The 20,229-nt window shown below is 29.2% G+C and overlaps 1 protein-coding gene across 2 annotated transcripts in view; it reads left to right on the plus strand.

The window, feature by feature from the left end:
• The window catches only part of LOC122503090, a 64,724-nt gene that overhangs the window by 25,568 nt on the left and 18,927 nt on the right, over positions 1–20,229 (plus strand). For both annotated transcript variants that reach the window (XM_043613516.1, XM_043613515.1), the window contains exon 2: positions 18,007–18,300. In XM_043613516.1, coding sequence (XP_043469451.1) covers positions 18,013–18,300 — 288 coding nt within the window. In that variant the 5' untranslated portion in view covers positions 18,007–18,012. The remainder of the gene's footprint in view (positions 1–18,006; positions 18,301–20,229) is intronic.

Genomic DNA, 20,229 nt, shown 5'->3' on the forward strand with positions numbered 1-20,229 from the left:
TAGTCAGAATCTAGCGAGGTCCCTACTAGAGATAGGGACAAATGGGGAAATTTCTACACGGGAAAGGGATTCTTATTTATGAGAAATGTACATAATATAAACATGTCAAATTTAAAAAAAAAGATTTTGATAAATTTTTTATTTTTTCAATTTTGATATATTTATTAAAATAATTTTTTAAAATGATTGAAAATTAAAATTGCTAAATATTTTCTTTTAAGGTACAATTTATTAATTTGTAATTAATAAAAAATTTCGGAAAATTACATTTATTGTATTTTTACATTCTCATAAAAAATGAGAAAGTCTTGGATTTGTGCGATGTTGAGAAATTTCTAATTTTGATAAATCTTCATTTTTCATGACCCCCTGATGAAACGAAATTCACCCCCGATGAAATTTTCAAAATTTTGTATTTTTTACAATTTTCAAAAAAATATTTTTTTCTAATTTTTTTCTTAAATTTTGTACAAAAACAAACAAATTTTCCCTTGGACACTTTTTTGTAAAAAAAAAATTATGAATTTTTTTCAAAATTTACTATTTAATGCTTTTTTAAATTTTATGTCAGCATGTATAAAGTATAGAAAATTTGTCCTAGGGGAGCCGTGTTTATAAAAATCAGTTCATATTACGTTAAAATACATCGCTGTTAAAATTAGAATCGACAATTAAATCGCTTATAACAATTTAAAAAAATTTTTTCCAGAAAAGTGCAAAAAATGAACTAATAAAAAATTTTTAAAAATTAAGATTTTGCTCTAAAATTACTAAATTGCGATTATCTTGAAAACTAGAACCGACAATATGGGCCCTTTTCATGTGGGCGTCCACATAATTATATACATGTACTTGCGTAAAATCTATTCCTGGTATTTTTTCTAAATTTATGTTTTGGGTAGAAATATATTCTTGATCTTTTTATTTTAGCTGAATCTTGAGTTGTATGTGGGACATTCCAGGCCAAATCGGAAATTATTTTGCTTTTGCATCTCAAATTTTTTTTAGACTTTTTTTTCTTTTAGTACTCTTTGAAATGAGCTACCTTGATTTTTTCAAATTTTTTCATAAAGCGGTTCAAGAGATATAGATTTTTGAGAAATGACGTTTTTTACTTAAATTTTTTTTAAATGCTTAAAACTCGATCAAAATTGATTAAATTGGATGTTTTTATAATAAAAAGTTTTGTTTTCACGCGTAACTTGCAATAAAAATATTTGCAAATAATTTACAATAAGATTTTAAAATTTTTAAAATAAAATTTCATTTTTAACAATGTGTGTATCGGTTGATTTTTTTTCAAACTTTTTTGTAAGAAACTAACACTAAATTAACAATTTTTAAGTCTTGTCCGATCGTATGCAAACACAATTTTACACAGAAAATAGGTTAAGTTTGGAGAGACTTAGTCTGAAAACGCATTTGCTGTAAAAAATTTTGGTTGCAATTGAATCAATTTTTGACCGAGTTAAAAAAAATTTAAAAAAAAAAAAAAATTTCTCAAACATCCGTATCTCTTGAACCGCTTTATGAAAAAATTTGAAAAAAATCAAGGTAGCTCATGTCAAAGAGTACTAAAAGAAAAAAAAGTTTAAAAAAAATTTGAGATGCAAAAGCAAAATAATTTCCGATTTGGCCTGGAATGTTCCACATACAACTCAAGATTCAGCTAAAATAAAAAGATCAAGAATATATTTCTACCCAAAAAATAAATTTAGAAAAAATACCAGGAATAGAATTTACGCAAGTACATGTATATAATTATGTGGACGTCCGCATGAAAAGGGACCATATTGTCGGTTCTAGTTTTCGAGATAATCGCAATTTAGTAATTTTGGAGCAAAATCTTAATATTTTAAAATTTTTTATTAGTTCATTTTTTGCACTTTTTTGGAAAAAATTTTTTAAATTGTTATAAGCGATTTAATTGTGGATTCTAATTTTAACAGCGATGTATTTTAACATAATATGAACTGATTTTTATAAACACGGCTCCCCTAGGAAAAATATTCTATACTTTATACATGGCTGACATAAAATTTAAAAACCGCTGCCAAGTAATTTTGGTGTCCATTTCATGAACACTTTGCTTCCTCATAGAAATAATAATAATTGAAATATAAGAATTACTTTATTACCTTTTATAAAAATATAAAAGGGTTAAAAATCATTAAATCTTGGTCTAAAAAATGTGTTTTTATATATTCTATAAGAGGGTAATAATTGTTTAATAATTACAGATAATTTAATAAACAAAAATGTTGAAAATGATATTTTCCACAATTTTTGATTTTTCAAATACCAATAATTTCTGCCCGAATCGGGTTCAAAAATAGGTCAATCGAAGCGTTTTTTAATGCTCTTCAAGTTGATAATAATTTTTTGAAGTTACTTTTACATAATTTAAAAAAATTTTTATAAAAGTCTTATTTTTCAAAATTTTAGATTTTTAAAAGTTTAATATCTCCGGTTAATATGGATGAAAAATGTTCAATTAGGGCTCAAAAGATGCGTCTGAAAAAACTCTACAAAACTAAATACAAAACAAAACAAAACTTTTACATTTTTTAACAAAATTTTTTAAAAAAGTCTAAAAAAAATTAAAATTAAAATTTATTAATTTATTAATTTAAAATTTTCCAAAATTTTTGATTTTTAAAAGTTTAATATCTCCGGTTAATATGGACGAAAAATGTTCAATTAGGGCTCAAAAGATGCGTCTGAAAAAACTCTACAAAACTAAAGAAAAAGATTTATAAGTGTCCTAACATTTTTTTAAGTTATGTCCAAAAAACGTTTTTTTACAAAATGAAAAATGCAAAAAAAAAATAGTTAAACTTCATGAATCGGACTGAAAATACTCTCATTTTATGTCCCCCGGGGAGACCTACAATTTAAAAAAAAATTGAGGCCTTTAGCTCTTTCTCTTTCTGAGATATTGAGGCAAATGTAATGTTAGTACACACACACACACACACACACACACACACACACACACATCCGGACAAATTTTTAAAATCCGTTTTTTGAACATCGGAGATCAAAATACGTAGAAATTTTTTTTTATTTATTTAGAACATTTATACGGGGAGTTCCTGTGCATATATAAAGTACTAAAGTATTAGGCATAATAAAAAAAAATTTATAAATATGTCAAAAAATGACCATCCAAAATTTTGCTAATACAAAGCTTCCTTTATGAGGAAGCAAAAGCATTAAATAGTAAATTTTAAAAAAAAATTCCTAATTTTTTATTTACAAAAAAGTGTCCAAGGGTAAATTTGTTTTTTTTTGTACAAAATTTAAGAAAAAAATTAGAAAAAAAATATTTTTTTTGAAAATTGTAAAAAATACAAAATTTTGAAAATTTCATCGGGGGGGAATTTCGTTTCATCAGGGGGTCATGAAAAATGAAGATTTATCAAAATTAGAAATTTCTCAACATCGCACAAATCCAAGACTTTCTCATTTTTTATGAGAATGTAAAAATACAATAAATGTAATTTTCCGAAATTTTTTATTAATTACAAATTAATAAATTGTACCTTAAAAGAAAATATTTAGCAATTTTAATTTTCAATCATTTTAAAAAATTATTTTAATGAATATATCAAAATTGAAAAAATAAAAAATTTATCAAAATCTTTTTTTTTAAATTTGACATGTTTATATTATGTACATTTCTCATAATAATAAAAATCCCTTTATTTATGTTTCTTATATTTAACTTTCATTATTACAAAATATCGTTTAAATTACTTGACAAATTGAATTTACTAATTCCTAATTTTTTGATGCTGTTAGTCTTTTACTTAGGCAACCTTCACAAAATTTCTGGACACTTTCTTCCACAAGTCACATTCAGCTCTCAATTTTTATGGTGGAAATAAGATTGTGGCTTATAAAAACATCATATCAAAACAAAATAAATTTTAATTAGGTAATTCTTTATTTATTTTCGCTTTACGGTAAAGAGCTCTTTTTTTGAGAAAGTGTCAAATTATTTTTTAAAAATTGACAAAGTAAAAAGTTTCATAAAAATCAGTGGAAAGTGTTGGATAATTTAAAAAGAAAGAATAAAAGCAGATACTTATAGAGAAAAGGGCTCTTTATTAAAATTCTATATATGAAATAAGGATTTAAGTAAAAATCTGTTTGTAATAATATACGATGTTTCTACGAGCGTCAATATTATTTTCACTATAGCCAGGGCTGCAATAATTTAAATCAACTTGATTTAAATCATGATTTTAATCTTGATTTAAATCTTGTCATTAAAATCATGATTTAAATCAAACTGCAAAATGCATTAGAAACAGAAAAGTTTGCAAAATTAGTATTTTGGTTTAAAGTTTTGAATTCATAAAAATAAAAAAGAATACATTACAGAGATAATAAAGTAAACATAATAATTATTAGTTTTGTTTATTTGACTCAAATTACAGAATAACTGGAAATCAGAGAATTTTTTTGTTCAGGGAAAAGTCAGGGAATTTAAATCGAAAAAAACCACAAATTAAAAAACTTTGATAAAAGTCAATTTAGTTTTTGTATAATATTTGATAAACGGGCATTGGCGGTTTATATTTAAATAAATAAATATAACTTTTTGAGCACGATTTAAATTGTAAATTTTCATTAACTTTTTTTCATAATAAAAGTTTTAAACACATTAAAATTTTTTTTTAACAAACAATTTTGAATTATCTTATGTTTTTCTTTCTAAATAAAATTGTTACTTAAAAAGCATTATAAAATTTTTAATTATCAATGCAGAATATTAAATAATTAAAAAATTTATTAATCAGGGAAACCGAAAAATTAGTCAGGAAATGTCAGAGAATTCTTAAAATAAAATTTTCCATCCACCCTATTATTATTAATTTTATAATTTTTAATATTAAAAAACAAACTACTTATAAAATAATTAAATATTTAAAATATTTAAAAAAATGATTTAAATAAAAAAAATGAATTTTTTAAAAAAGTCATGATTTTTATCAGCCCTGCACTATACAAATAATTGACAGCTTTGATGTCGGAAATAAACTTATATGACCTGGTCGCCTATAGAAAGGGATTTTAAAATAGTAGAATAAGTAATTATTGTTTTATAATAGAAAATTTATTAGCTCCAAATTTCTTTTAATATCTCATATAATTGAGGAATAAAAAAACATAATTAAATTAATTATTTTGATACAAAGGAATAAAATAAATAAATTTTTATAGACAAGAAAACATGATTAAAGATAATTTAACAAATATATAAGGTAAAAATTAATACTTTTTTATGATTTTGTAATTAATAATTAATTTTTGATTTTATATAATTTTCCAATTACTAATTAACTAATTTTCCAAAATAATACAAAAATATTGAATAAATTTTAGAAATAATTTAATTTTTTCAAAATTCTGTATATTTGTCATTTTTAATATTTTTATTAATTATACAATTTATTAAATTGTACCTCTAGAGGTACTAATTAGCAATTTTAATTTTTAATCATTTTAAAAAATTATTTTCATGAATAACAAAATTAAAAAATTTTTTTTTTCGTATTTTTCGTTTTAATTTAACATATTTTATATTATGTATATTTTTATAAACAAAAATCCCTTTATTTATATTCATTCTATTAGTTTTTATTACTGCAAAATATTATTTTTATAATTTTCAACAAAATAAAACTTACTGCCCTGTTTTATGATACTGTTATGCCTTTACGTAGGCAACCCCGCCTTACTCCACCTTTCGGTGCGGACATTTTTTTCTCAAATCAAGTCATCTACATCAGTAAATTGTCATCGTAATAATCATATTGTGGCTCGTAGAAACATCGTATCGAGACAAAGTAAATTTTTACTAATTCTTTATTTAATTTCATTTTAAGATAAAGAGCCCTTTTTTTGAGAAAGTGTCAAATTATTTTATAAAAAATTGTCAAAGTAAAAAGTTTTGTATGAAGCAGTTGAAAGTGTTGGATAATTTAAATGGAAAGAGAAAAAGCAGAAACTTATAAAAAAAGGAGGCTTTTTATTGTGATTATATATGAAATAACGATTTAAGAAAAAATTTGTTTTTAATAATACGATTTTTCAACGAGCGTCAATATTGTTTTCGCTATACAAATTGACAGTTTCAACATAAAAAATAAACTTATAAATTGGTCGCCTATTGAAAGGGGCTTCAAAATAGTAGAATAAGTAATTATTGTTTTAGAATAGAAAATTTATTAGCGATAAATTTCTTTTATTATCTTATATAATTGAGGAATAAAAAAACATAATTACATTAATTATTTTTATACAAAGGATTAAAATAAATAAATTTTTATAGACTAGAAAACATGATAACTAATAATGTAACCAATATATAAGGAAAAAAATAATACATATTTTTACGGTTTTTTAATTAATAAATAATTTTTAATTTTATATAATTTTCCAATTACTAATTAATTAATTTTTACATATAATAATACAAAAAAATTCAATTTTTAGGTATAAATAATTTAATTTTTCAAAATTCTGTATATTTGTCATTTTTATTATTTTCATTAATTACAATTCAATAAATTGTACCTCTAGGGGTACTAATTAGCAATTTTTATTTTTAATCTCTTTAAAAAATTATTTTAATGAATAACAAAATTTAAAAAAAATGTTTTTCATATTTTTCGTTTTAATTCAACATATTTTATATTATGTATATTATTATAAACAAAACCCCATTTATTTATATTAATTATATTAGTTTTTATTACTGCAAAATGTTATTTTTATAATTTTCAACAAAATAAAACTTACTGCCCTGTATTATGATACTGTTATGCCTTTACGTAGGCAACCCCGCTTTACTCCACCTTCTGTTGTGCGGCCATTTTTTCCCCATATCAAGCCAACTACATCTGTAAATTGTCATCGTAATAACCATATTGTGGCTAGTAGAAACATCGTATCGAGACAAAGTAAATTTTTACTAATTCTTTATTTAATTTTATTTTAAGGTAAAGAGCCCTTTTTTTGATTAAGTTCTTTGTTTTTTTTTAAAAAGTGATCAAAGTGGAAAATTACACGAAACATACTGGACAGTGGGGGAGAGTGGGTTGGCAACACTTGACAGTTCCCGACCTCCAACGCCGTTAAACTTGATAAAAGTATCAAATAATTTATAATAAACTGTAAAATATGTTATTTAAGTTTCTGTACGAAATGTCAAAAATCGATCATATTTAATAATTTTTTTTGACAAAGTAATTTAATTTTCGTAAATCAGAATTATTTAAATAATAAGTATTTTAAATACACTTTATTATTATTTAAATACTTTTTTGATTATCAACTGAGAAATATAAAAAAATTTACCTTAAAAATGAACCATTCTTCATTTTATCGGGATTTTGAATGTTTGTAACTTCGTTGGAGAAAACCCGATTTATGCCAAATTTTTGGAGCATGTTGATTGAAACAATATCTTCCTGCTACTAAAATTTCGCGATGGGTTTTGCACTAGTTTTCAAAAAAAATTGATTTAAAAAAAGTATTTATTTTGAAGGTTAATGACAAGTATTATAGCTGACTTGAAGTTGGTTTGTTTTAAACTGACTTTAAAAAAATCGTTTTATTTTGAATTTGACTTTTATTGCAAGTAGCAAACCAACTTCAAGTCAGCTATAATACTTGTCATTAACCTTCAAAATAAACACTTTTTTTAAATCAATTTTTTTTGAAAACTAGTGCAAAACTCATCGCGAAATTTTAGTAGCAGGAAGATATTGTTTTAATCAACATGCTCCAAAAATTTGGCATAAATCGGGTTTTCTCCAACGAAGTTACAAACATTCAAAATCCCGATAAAATGAAGAATGGTTCATTTTTAAGGTAAATTTTTTTATATTTCTCAGTTGATAATCAAAAAAGTATTTAAATAATAATAAAGTGTATTTAAAATACTTATTATTTAAATAATTCTGATTTACGAAAATTAAATTACTTTGTCAAAAAAAATTGTTAAATATGATCGATTTTTGACATTTCATACAGAAACTTAAATAACATATTTTACAGTTTATTATAAATCATTTGATACTTTTATCAAGTTCAAATCACAAATTAAGTCTTTAAAAATAAATAGCAATCGCTTTTTTTTATATTTCTTAAAGAGATTACTCCTTTTTTAAATATTTTGTAATGCCTGTCAATGTAACCTTTTTTCATGTACTCTCAATTTATAATATATTTTTTTATATGAAATGAAATTATTTTTTACAAATCATTGTGCATTTCGTAATCCCAAAACATGTAAGAATATTTTCCCGAAGTATTGAAATTTTTTATGAAGGTCAAAAATACATTAGGCGAAATAAAATGGTTTGACCCTGAAATAACTTTTTCCTATTTAGAAATTGTAACTAATTTTTGTCAAAATTATATTCCTGGTACGAAAAAAATCAATTGATTACATAAAGTAGACAGTTTACCAATATTTATATAATTAAAGCTATTTTATATTGAAAAAAAATTAAAATTTTGAACATTTAAAAACTTATCTTAACAATTTAAAATAATTATTCTACAATAAAAGATGATGCACTTGTCATATAAAAAGTTTAAATTAGTTACAATTTCTAAATAGGAAAAAGTTATTTTAAAAAATACGAAAACAATTTTTCAAATTTTGAAAAATTTGTATTAAAAATTTGTTGAATATATATATATTTTTTTTTACTTAGGGACTTTTGGGAAATCTGCCTACAGATACCTTGGATTCCGCACTCCAAGGTTATGTGGGGTTGGTATGATAAAACAAAAGGAAATATATGCATCCGGGGGCTATTTTGTGCACGCGAGTTTTTTAATGAATAAAATTATTAAAATGAATTATTTTAATCTGCTATTTTGTAAAATGAAAGTTTGATTTACATGACAATAGAGAGCACTAAATGTTATTATTTAATTCTTTGTCAATTAAAAGAAAAAAATTCCTAAAAACTGAAAATTTGTGTCAAAAATTTTGAAAAAGTTCGGAAAAATTATACCAGATCTTCTAGAGTTTTAATGTATCTCATAAACTGAGTTAGATATTTGTTGTCAATTGTGTTGTGATGATACATACGTAATGCGCTAACTTTTTATTCATTATTTTAAGAGAAAAGTGGAAAAAACTGAAAAACCAGAATTCCATGGGGCTATTTTGTGCACTTAAAAAAATCAAATATTTTTCATAAATGTTTTATTTAGTAAGTAAAGAAGATTCTGTGTATCATTTTTATACATTTTTGTCTTACTTTTCTGTCAAAAGACTGTAAATACGTTAATTAAAATCATTGAAACGATTAAAACCTCAACCGGTGCGCAAACGTAACCTCAAAAAATGAACTTTAATTAATATTTATAAGTTTTTCAAATTAGTTTTAAAACTATTTTCTCGTTTCTCTTAAAATAACTTGAAAAGTATATTAGATATTATCTTGTTATTTATTTAACTTTAAAAATATTTATTTCAAGTTTTTTAAAAACATCATTCAAAACCATTAAAAAAGCTCCTATTGAAATGATGTTTTAAAGTTATTTATAAGTGTTTAAACGATCAATTTATAATTATATTAATATATTATTATAAAATATATATTAAAAAAGACAAAGTTCGATGCACAAAATAGCCCCATCCCGGGAACTTTCAATGACTACAACTAAGACACAAAATTGTTTTTCTTTGCCAAATTTATAAGAAACCTTTAGAAGGATGTCCACAACATATATCAAAAGTTGATTTTCTTTATTCTTTTAATTCTGAATTTTAATAAATCTTTGAGTAAAAAAAAGCTATTTGGTGCACAAAATAGCCCCGGTTGACGGTACCTATATTTATTTATTTGTACACCTTTCCCCTACATTCATTCAAAAAGTGCGTATTCTTGCGTATTGAAACGTAAATTGCTCAAAAACTAGAACCAATTCAATATTTTCTAGGTCAAATTCGGATTCTACAGACAAAATCCTATAAGAATTGGCTTCCATTGTTAAGCTATACAAAATTTAGTTGGCCTGTGTACAATCTGTCCGCACTGTAAAAAAGAGCGTCTTGGTTTAAGACGTTTACGTGGTCACATTTTGGACGTTTATAAGCGTCTTATTTGCCTTCTAACATGCATGTATTTAGAGGTTATGTTTTTCATTTAAGACGCTTAAATAAGACGCTTATTTACATAAGACGTTTATAAACGTCTATAAACGTCTTATTTTTAGACGCCATTTTTTGCAGTGCGACTGGCCATTAAAAACAAAATAAAATAATTTTAGACTTTACATACAGTTGAATTATATTGATTTATTTATCACAAAGAAGTGTAATTGAAAAGATGATATTCCTAAAGTAAGTGATGTAAAAATGTAGTATTTAAAATAAAATACTTAACTTAAACAAGATCCGTTGAATAGAATTTTCATTACAATATTAAAAGTTTATTATTACAACCATTCGTAATGACTTGTTAAGATGAAATTACTTTAATGTAGGTAATATTTTCAATGGACCAACTAAAAGAAGCGAATTCTTTTCCGGTCACATCAAATCACATTTTCTCAGCGTCTCTGCTGCATAAGTAATGTGGAAGTGCTGTTAATTGTAGTGTTGAGATTAATTATTGTGAACTTTCGCTCACAACAGCAATCTGTTTGAAATCAACAAAATTATTACCGTTATTGCATATTTGAATTAATAATTTTTGTGAGAAATAAAATATTCAATTTATTAAAATTTTTTTATTATTATTTATTGCTTAACCTTAAAATTAGGCATGGCATATTAAATTAACAAAGCATCTATAAAACTCTTAAAAAATGTTGAATATTTGAAGAAATTCCGTACGGAAATTTTTTACGTAATTATTTACGGAATTTCCGTAGAGCGCTTTCCGTAGAATGGTTTCACGTGGGAAACTTTTTCCTATTTCGATTTGCATAAAATTTCCAATAGGGCCATTCAAGTATTACGCAGGGAGTAAGTATTACGTAAGCATATTTTTGAGGTTTTTATACCCCCCCTCCCCCATCGTAAGATTTTTTATATGCATAAGCGCCATTTTTTCTAATGGAAGTAAGCAATAGCTAATCTAATCTAACACCCGAGATCGAGCTGGATTTTCCAAAAAGGGGAAAGTAAGCAAAATGTAGAAATTTCTTTACCATAAGATATACCATAAATTTCTTTACCATAAAATACCGATTTCTTTAAACTCGGTATCTTATATTTCCTTGTGAAAACTACTATATGCCCTCTTATAATTATAAAAAAATCATCCGCGTAACTTTGCGTATAATATCCCTGGCTGTTGAGGTTTCTAATTAACCCATTAACGCCCAAATGTACAATTTTTTAAACTAAAATTTTACACTATCTTTTAACATAAAAACTCAACAGAAAATATTCCGCAATATTAATTTCTTATTGGCGAAAAACCACTCTTTCGAATGGCGTTCTAAAAAATTTTATTAATTTATAAATAAACAAATTACATATGTTTAAAAAAAAACATGAACATGTGAACAAAATCGCAAAACTTGATAGATTTCTTTAAAATTTGACAGCTAAGTGTTTTTGTTGTCCTTGTAAACGAAAACAAAGACAGAGTTTAAAAATTCAAAATGGCGAATCCAACATGGTGGACGAAATTTTTGAAAATCTGTGCATCCGCTTGAAATTTGTTACTCCGGGGGTATTCAGGGTCGCTGATTACGAATTCAAAGTCAGTATTAGAAAATTCAAAATGACGGATGCAATATGGCAGATTACTTAATTAAAAATTTATTGGATTGGACTGAAAATTGTTACTTGGGGGTTTTCAGGGTCGCTGATTAAGAATCCAAAGTCAGATTTTGAAAATTCAAAATGACGGATTCAATATGGAAGATAGCTTTTCTAAAAATGGATTAGATTTGCCTGAAACTCGTTACTCAGGGGTTTATAAGGCTGCTCATATGGATTTGTAATGAGCGACCCCATAAACCCCCGAGTAACAAGTTTCAGGCAAATCTAATCCATTTTTAGAAAAGCCATCAGCCATATTGGATCCACCATTTTGAATTTTCTAAATCTAACTTTGAATTCGTAATCAGCGACCCTGAAAACCCCCGAGTAACAATTTTCAAGTGAATCCAATTAGTTTTTTACAATTTTATTCGCGCTATTGAATTTTATCCGCCATATTGGATCCGCATTTTAAATTTTTAAAATCTGAATTTGGATTCGTAATCAGCGACCCTGAAAACCCCCCGAGTAACAAATTTCAATCGAATTCAGATTTTCAAAAAATTTCGTCTGCCATGTTGGATCCGCCATTTTGAATTTCTAAACTCTGACTTTGTTTTCGTGATCAGGGACATCAAAAACACTTAGCTGTCAAATTTTAAAGAAATCTATCAAGTTTTGTGATTTTGTTCACATGGCTACGATATTTATTTATTTAGATATATATATACGGGCTGTGCCCATTCGTACAGTGTACTAAATTTAATAAGAAGTATAACAGGATTCATTACAAAAATTAGTTGGCCGCATTTACATTATTATTATTATTACACCAAAAAAATCAATGACACCGTTAAACTCATTTGCCTCCCTACGCAACCTAAAAATTACTGAATTATCAAGATAATTAGTTCTGGAAAACTGAATGCTAAACAATTGCGGATGTCTCATAGGTCTTTGTGGAATATGAAAATTAAATAAACGCAATAAGCAAAAACAATTGATAAAACCGTTAATAATTTTAAATAAAAATAGTAAGTCAGCATATAAATATCTCTGAGATATGGATGGTATTTTGAGTGATGCTCTTAAGTCAGTATAATCGTGGTTATGATAGTCAAGTACAATACCAATTTGCCTAGCTGTAAATTTTAAAAACCTATTTTGGACTCTCTCAATATCCATTATTAAATAAGTTTGACAAGGTCTCCACAACGTAGAGGCAAATTCAAGTATAGGCCTAACAAGCGCAAAATACAGCTCTAGCAAGGCCCTCACATTATGAAACTGTTTTGCATTCCTCATGACAAAACCCAGGGCTCTAGTAGCTTTGTTAACTATATTTATAATGTGGTCAATGTACGAAAAAGTTTCATTAAGTAAAATTCCTAGGTCACTTATCATGGACACTCTGGACAATATAATACCATTAACTTTATAATTAGAAATAATTAATTTGGAAGATGATGAAAATGAAATTAATTTACATTTCGATATATTTAAAAAAAGATTATTTTTTTCACACCACAACTGCAATTGATTAATGTCATATTGCAATTGCATATGGTCACATTCATTAGAGATTAGTACAAACAATTTTAAATCATCAGCAAATAAAAGAAACTTACAAAATCTAAAAATATGAATGTCATTAATAAAAAGTAAAAACAGTAAAGGTCCAAGATTCGAGCCCTGAGGAACTTCAGATGTAGGGTAAAAAACATCAGAATACTCGTAATCAACACGTACAAATAATGTTCTTTTTTCAAGATAACTTGCAAGCCACGTAAGCAAATTCTCAGAAAAAACAAGGGCCTCAAGCTTCGCAAGAAGAATTCCATGGTCAACCTTGTCAAATGCTTTAGCGAAATCCGTATAAATGACGTCAACCTGTAGACCATTAGCTAAATTGTTGAGAACAAAATTTGAAAAAACACACATGTTTGTCAAAACAGACCTACCCCTCATGAAACCATGCTGCTCCTCAATAATTGACGACTCAACTTGACGGTAAAGTTCGTCATGAACTATACTTTCAAAAATTTTAGAAACAGTACTTAAAATTATAATTGGGCGATAATTAATTACCTCTTTCTTGTCCCCATCTTTGTGTACCGGGACAACAATTCCACGTTTCCATACAAGCGGGAAAACACCATAAGAAAGAGACCAATTGAATAAAATATAGAGTGGTTCAAGTAGAGCGGCACAGCATGATCTCAAAAGGGAGGGTGGAATGACATCAGGGCCAGCACCCTTATTAATATTCAACGCTTTAAGCTTTAACATTATTGTTTCTCTTGATATTTGATTTAAAGCAACAAAATTGTTAATATTTTTACTGAAATCAGAGGCTGAGATATTTAATGAGGGCTGTGTGTAAACAGAATTAAAAAACCCTTTAAAACAATTCGCACTGTCAATTTTAGTGTTTACAGTATTCGGACCATATATTATTTCATTCGGAATTCTCGAGTTTCCACTTAAATTGTTGACGAACTTCCAAAATCTCTTAGGATTCGAAGTAATTGTGCTCTCAACACCAGACATGTAATTTTTATAACATAGTTTAGATTTAAGTTTACACTCCGCTCGAAGTTGAGAGAAAACTAAGTAATCCTGAACAGAATTCGTACACTTATAATTTTGATGAGCAATTTCTTTGACAAAACTAAACTAAACGATATTGTAAATAAAAATTCACTTTAGACGCCATTTTGTGTCCGACATTTAAAAAAAAATTTCGGAATACCCATATCTGATAGGGAATATATTTTTGATGCGTTATTTAGAACTTTTAGATGTGTTCTAATACGAATACCTGTACTAAAATTGGAAAAACTAAAAAAAAAACCTAAAAATTTCATGTTTTTTTTAAAACATATGTAATTCGTTTATTTATAAATTAATAAAAAATTTTGGTACGCCATTCGAAAGAGTGGTTTTTGGCCAATAAGAAATTACTATTGCGGAATTTTTTCTGTTGAGTTTTTATGTTAAAATATATTCTACCTACTGCCGAATGGAGGGCTGTTTCTACTAAGAAACCTGTTCTATATGCATGCTGTCCCTGATGTAGGGGATGATCTCTGAGATATTCCTGTCTAATAAAATTATCCACCAGTTTCTCTAACGTCTTTAATGTAAAAAAAGTTAGGCTAATTGGCCTGAAGTCCTTCGCCGCAGTATACCCTGACGTCCCTGACCGACCGGCCTTCGGAATAAACACAACCCTCGTTTTTTTCCAAGACTCCGGTGTGTAACCAAGAGCTATACACGCTCTTATAATTTTGCACAGGGGTACTCTAATACACTCCAATCCCTTTTGCAAAAGAGCCGGATATATACCATTCTTCCCTGAAGCCTTAAATGGTTTGAAAGTGGTTTGAAAGTGGTTGAAAGTGGTTTGAAAGAGTTACAACCCTAGCTGGTGGTTTTCAGTGTTCCCGATAGCTTTGGTCCCTACCTGGTCCTACGCCATGGCTGTTCTCCAAACCTTCTCTAAAGTCCGGGAAGTTTTCTCTATCAGGTGCTTTAGACACTCCTTTTTATCCTGGGCATAGCGCCCATTAGGCAACTTAATAGTAGTTAATTTTGCCATTGGGTCACGAGCTAGTACTTTATGAAGTCTTGATGCTTCTGGTACCCTCTCGATTCCCTCGCAAAAACTTCTCCAGCTGACACCCCTTGCCCTCTCTACTTCTTTTTTGTAAGAATCGCGAGCGGTATGATATTTATCCCATGCTCTCTGATGCCTACGTTGCTTTGCTTTATTGAAAAGCTTTCTTACTGTTTTCATATGTTCCTCCAAACGGGGGGTCCACCATTGGAGCCCATTTTCTTAACTACACAGTTTTTTTCAAAGGAGCAGACAATAGAATCTCGCAGATATTCCGCTGCAAGCTCTAACTCCTCCCGCGTTCCATACAAAGTGGGGAAGTATGCCATGCAGGGCTTGAGGTCCTCAATATTTGAAGCCCTGTCAGTACTCCTAGGATTACGTCCCCATCATGTTCCTGATCTTTCGATTCCAATCTAAACGTAATAAGTCTGTGGCCCGAGAGGGAATCTTCATCAGACACCCTCCAGTCCCTCACACAAAGACTTGGAACAGATCGTAATATCCAACACATCTTTTCTGTTAACAGTAACGAAAGTCGTCTCATTACCCTGATTTAAAATATCTAAATCTGTATCTATCAGAAAATCTTAAAGTCTTCTGCCTCTGTCATTAATGTCTGTGCTGCCCCATACGACATGATGCGCATTGACATCACAACCTATTATCAAAGGGAGCCCTCGCCTTTGACAGTAATCTACTATCCTCTCCACCTCTCTAGGTGGTGCAGGTTCATCCCGGAAAATAAGCGGACGCTATTACTACCTCCCTTTTATTTCCGTTCTTTTCCAGATACTTAGCCTTAACTACAGCTAAGTATCCACCCCGGTATTCTGTCTACCGAGGTTTTTAAGGATTGAAGCCTAGTTCACCCTAGGACCAGGTACCCAAGCCACAACCCTTACCAGCTTGATCATCTGTGCCGGATCTACCACCTTAATGGTAAGACCCTCTAACGCCGGACTAAACCTAGGTATACGGCTATTTAGTTATTCCCTAGATTCTGAGTCCAGGCTCTCTACCAGGATCGCTCCCCTAGTAAGGCGAACCTCTCCAAAGTGAGGATAGAGTCTTAATTCGTCCCCCTCTATCTCACCATGAATTGCTACCCTTAATTGGTCCAGATTAACCATCGTCATCAAGACCCTCGGAAAGCTTTCCGCAATGATCGTCCCGGCTAATGGCGATCTAGTTCTTTCCGCAAACGATATGGTTCCCCCTTGTGAACTTCTTAACCTTTTTAACGGTATTCTAGTATTAGGGGAAGCCTCGTCTGAGTCCTGCCGTCTTTTTGCCAGCCCGGCCCCCGACGCCCTCCCCAGTAGTGTCCCGAGAGGTGCCAGCGGTATTCGATCCGGTCCTCAGAGGGTCCCGAGCTCGATCCCGCCTTCTCCTCCTCATTTCAGCCCCACTTGGTCTCTTGCCCCCAAGGACAAGGTTACCCAAGTGTTGCTGTACCCTATCTACTTGTTGCAAGATTGGGTCCCCTGTGGTCCCCACCCCAGCTCCAAGCGTAATCCCCATACCAGCATTGAGATCCCCCAAAGAGGGCTCTTCAACACTCGCATGTTCAGAATTTAAATTTTTGAAGTTTGTAGTTGTTGTTGTTGTTTTAAGTTTGTCCCACGAGAAAAGAGGAAAGAAGGTCTATCCTTGCAGAGCTTCTATTTAAGGATAAGACTAACATACATCTGAGAGTTCGCCTGGTATCTCAGAGTCTCGTTTAAGATACCTCCTTACGAGAGCTAAGTAATGCCCAGCGATGGTCGTCCCCCCCAACCCCCCACGGAAGAACCCGACGGATTTGGTAACACTAGTATCATTCATCCATGGACACGAGTTCATCACGGATTGGGTGGCAGAGACTCGCGCCTCAATCGCCTTGGCACAGCCAACGTAACCATGGAAGGGTTTCTTCTTGGTCACATTTTCACCAGTAGGAAGTCTTCGGAATGGACCCGCGGTTAAGCCTCTGTCCATCCCGTCTCTATCGATATCCCTCTAAATCCCCGTGCCCTGGGACACTGCCCAGCGAAACACAGAAGATTCGGTTTCTATAGTGGCGACCCATTTTGAAGGGTTCGCCCCCTCAGTCCCCACGAGAGATATCGAGAAGTAGACCAAATTCTATTTAACGGATCTCGCATAAGTTAAGAAGTATTTTAATTTAAATACTATATTTTTATAATTGGAGGATATTTGTTGTGGCCTTTGGTCTATATTTTTATGCTTACTTTATATCATCGTTACGATTCCACTTCTTTGTGATAAATAAATCAATATGATTCAACTGTATACAAAACTTTAGTAGCTGATTTTCACAAATTATTTTTGTAATAATTTTTTTAATTTTCCACAAATTTTCACAATTTTACTAATTTATATTTAAAAAATTATTTGATATAAATTTTTTTTAAATATTTTAAAATTGTTTATTTTATTAAAATTCAAAAATAATATTTTAAAAATATTTCTAGAATATAAAAAAAAAATATATATATACATATATAAAAAAAATATATTACCGCGGTAATATATTTTATTTTTTGTATCAATACGAATTTCTCGTATTTATTTTGCTTTATATTAAATATTTCTGCAATATTAATATGTTATTGTTTTTTTATTACAGACAGTAATGGAAGAAGATATTAAAAATGTTCAAAAGCTTGTAAAGTCTAAGATCTTATTATCTTCAAAATCTAAAAATGATGGTTTGGAAATAGGCAGTCAACAAAAGCAGGGAGAGAGTTCATCTGTTAAGAACGTGATATTAAAAACCAATGTGTCTGATGAGATTAAGCAAACATCATTATTATCAAAAAACAACATTACAAAAAAAATTCAGATTGAAAATACATTTTCAGAATCTTCATCATCTACTCAGGCCAAAAAATCTGACAAAATATCAGTCTTCGAAAACTCTGTGAGAAAGCTTAAGAATTTTTATAAGTTTTTAAAGGAATTATTTTTTAACATTATTCTTTATTATAAATAATTTTTTGTAAACTTCATGATGCCTAAAAGAATATAGATGCATGAACCTTTAAGACAATGTATAACAGGTAGTACAGGAAGTGAAAATGATACTTTCGCATACAAGAAGTTTCAAATGCATCCCCAAAAATTAAAATTAATTTCTGAAAACCGGTAATTTAGTAAGTTGAGTGTGAAAACATCATAAAACGTCCAGAAAAACTTTAATTTTTTAGTACCGGTTCTATGACGGACCAAGAGACGTCCTGAATATGTCTCTGGTACGACTTTAAATCCTTTTTTACCAAGAGACGCCTTAAATATGTCTGGCACGTCTTTAATAGTATATTAAGCAACATACCCGCGTGGAAATAAAAGTTTGGGCTAAATCCAGCAAAGTTCATCAAAGTACAGAAGATGGGCAAAGTACAGTAAAGTACGGCTTATGAGCGAATGGAAAACTACACTGTGAACATCCTCGTAGACGATTGATTTATTCGCAGGACGGATACTCATATTTATTAACAAAAATTTAATAATTCGAGACTTTGAAAACATACTAACGAGATTCTAGTCTGTATGGATAAGAAAGAAGAAAAGCAAAATTACATGAATATGTCGTAGGCCGATAGACAAACCAGGCTGTTGGCCAAAAGCCTAGGGGAGTAGCTACCCAGTGAGAAATTTCTCACCGGTCCAATATCGGTCCAATATTGGGAGCCAAGAGACCGATCATCGGTCCAATAAAGGCTCCCAATATTGGACCAATATGGGCTGATGCTTGGGATGTAACGGCATCGCCAATCATCGGTTGTCAATATTGGTCCAATATTGGCCGAATATTGGCAACCAAGAGAAAAAAATTTTTTTAAATAAATTTTTTTTAATTAAATAATAATAATAAAAAATTAATGTTTATAATTTTTGTTTAATATATTTATTTGTTTAATTATTTATTTTTAATAATTCATGTAAATAATAAATAATTTATTATTTATAAATTATAATTATTTTAAAATGCAGCAGCTATTAGAAAATAGCATTCTGCAAAAAAATTCTATCATTGAAAAATCAATGATAGGCGAGAGAAATCCGCGTCTTTAAATAGATTCGCAGATGATAGACAAGAGATATCCGCGTCATTAAACGGATTCGCAGATATACTCTGGTCTCGCGACGAATCTCTCGATACTTATATACACTGGAGTCGCCGTGTCAGTTGCGAGAACGGTTACAGCGTCCCTCTTGCGGCAGAGATAAGAATTGTCACGTAAACTGCTAAATCGCTTTACCGACCGCCTTATTATACCCGCAGTTTACGTGACAATTCTTATCTCTGCCGCAAGAGGGACGCTGTAACCGTTCTCGCAACTGACACGGCGACTCCAGTGTATATAAGTATCGAGAGATTCGTCGCGAGACCAGAGTATATCTGCGAATCCGTTTAATGACGCGGATATCTCTTGTCTATCATCTGCGAATCTATTTAAAGACGCGGATTTCTCTCGCCTATCATTGATTTTTCAATGATAGAATTTTTTTGCAGAATGCTATTTTCTAATAGCTGCTGCATTTTTAAATAATTATAATTTATAAATAATAAATTATTTATTATTTACATGAATTATTAAAAATAAATAATTAAACAAATAAATATATTAAACAAAAATTATAAACATTAATTTTTTATTATTATTCTTTAATTAAAAAAAATTTATTTAAAAAATTTTTTTTCTCTTGGTTGCCAATATTCGGCCAATATTGGACCAATATTGACAACCGATGATTGGCGATGCCGTTACATCCCAAGCATCAGCCCATATTGGTCCAATATTGGGAGTCAATCGGCCCCCAGCACGGCAACCAATATTGGACCGAT

The sequence above is a fragment of the Leptopilina heterotoma genome, unplaced genomic scaffold (genome assembly GCF_015476425.1).
Source record: "Leptopilina heterotoma isolate Lh14 unplaced genomic scaffold, ASM1547642v1 Lhet_243, whole genome shotgun sequence".
Lineage (NCBI taxonomy): Eukaryota > Metazoa > Arthropoda > Insecta > Hymenoptera > Figitidae > Leptopilina > Leptopilina heterotoma.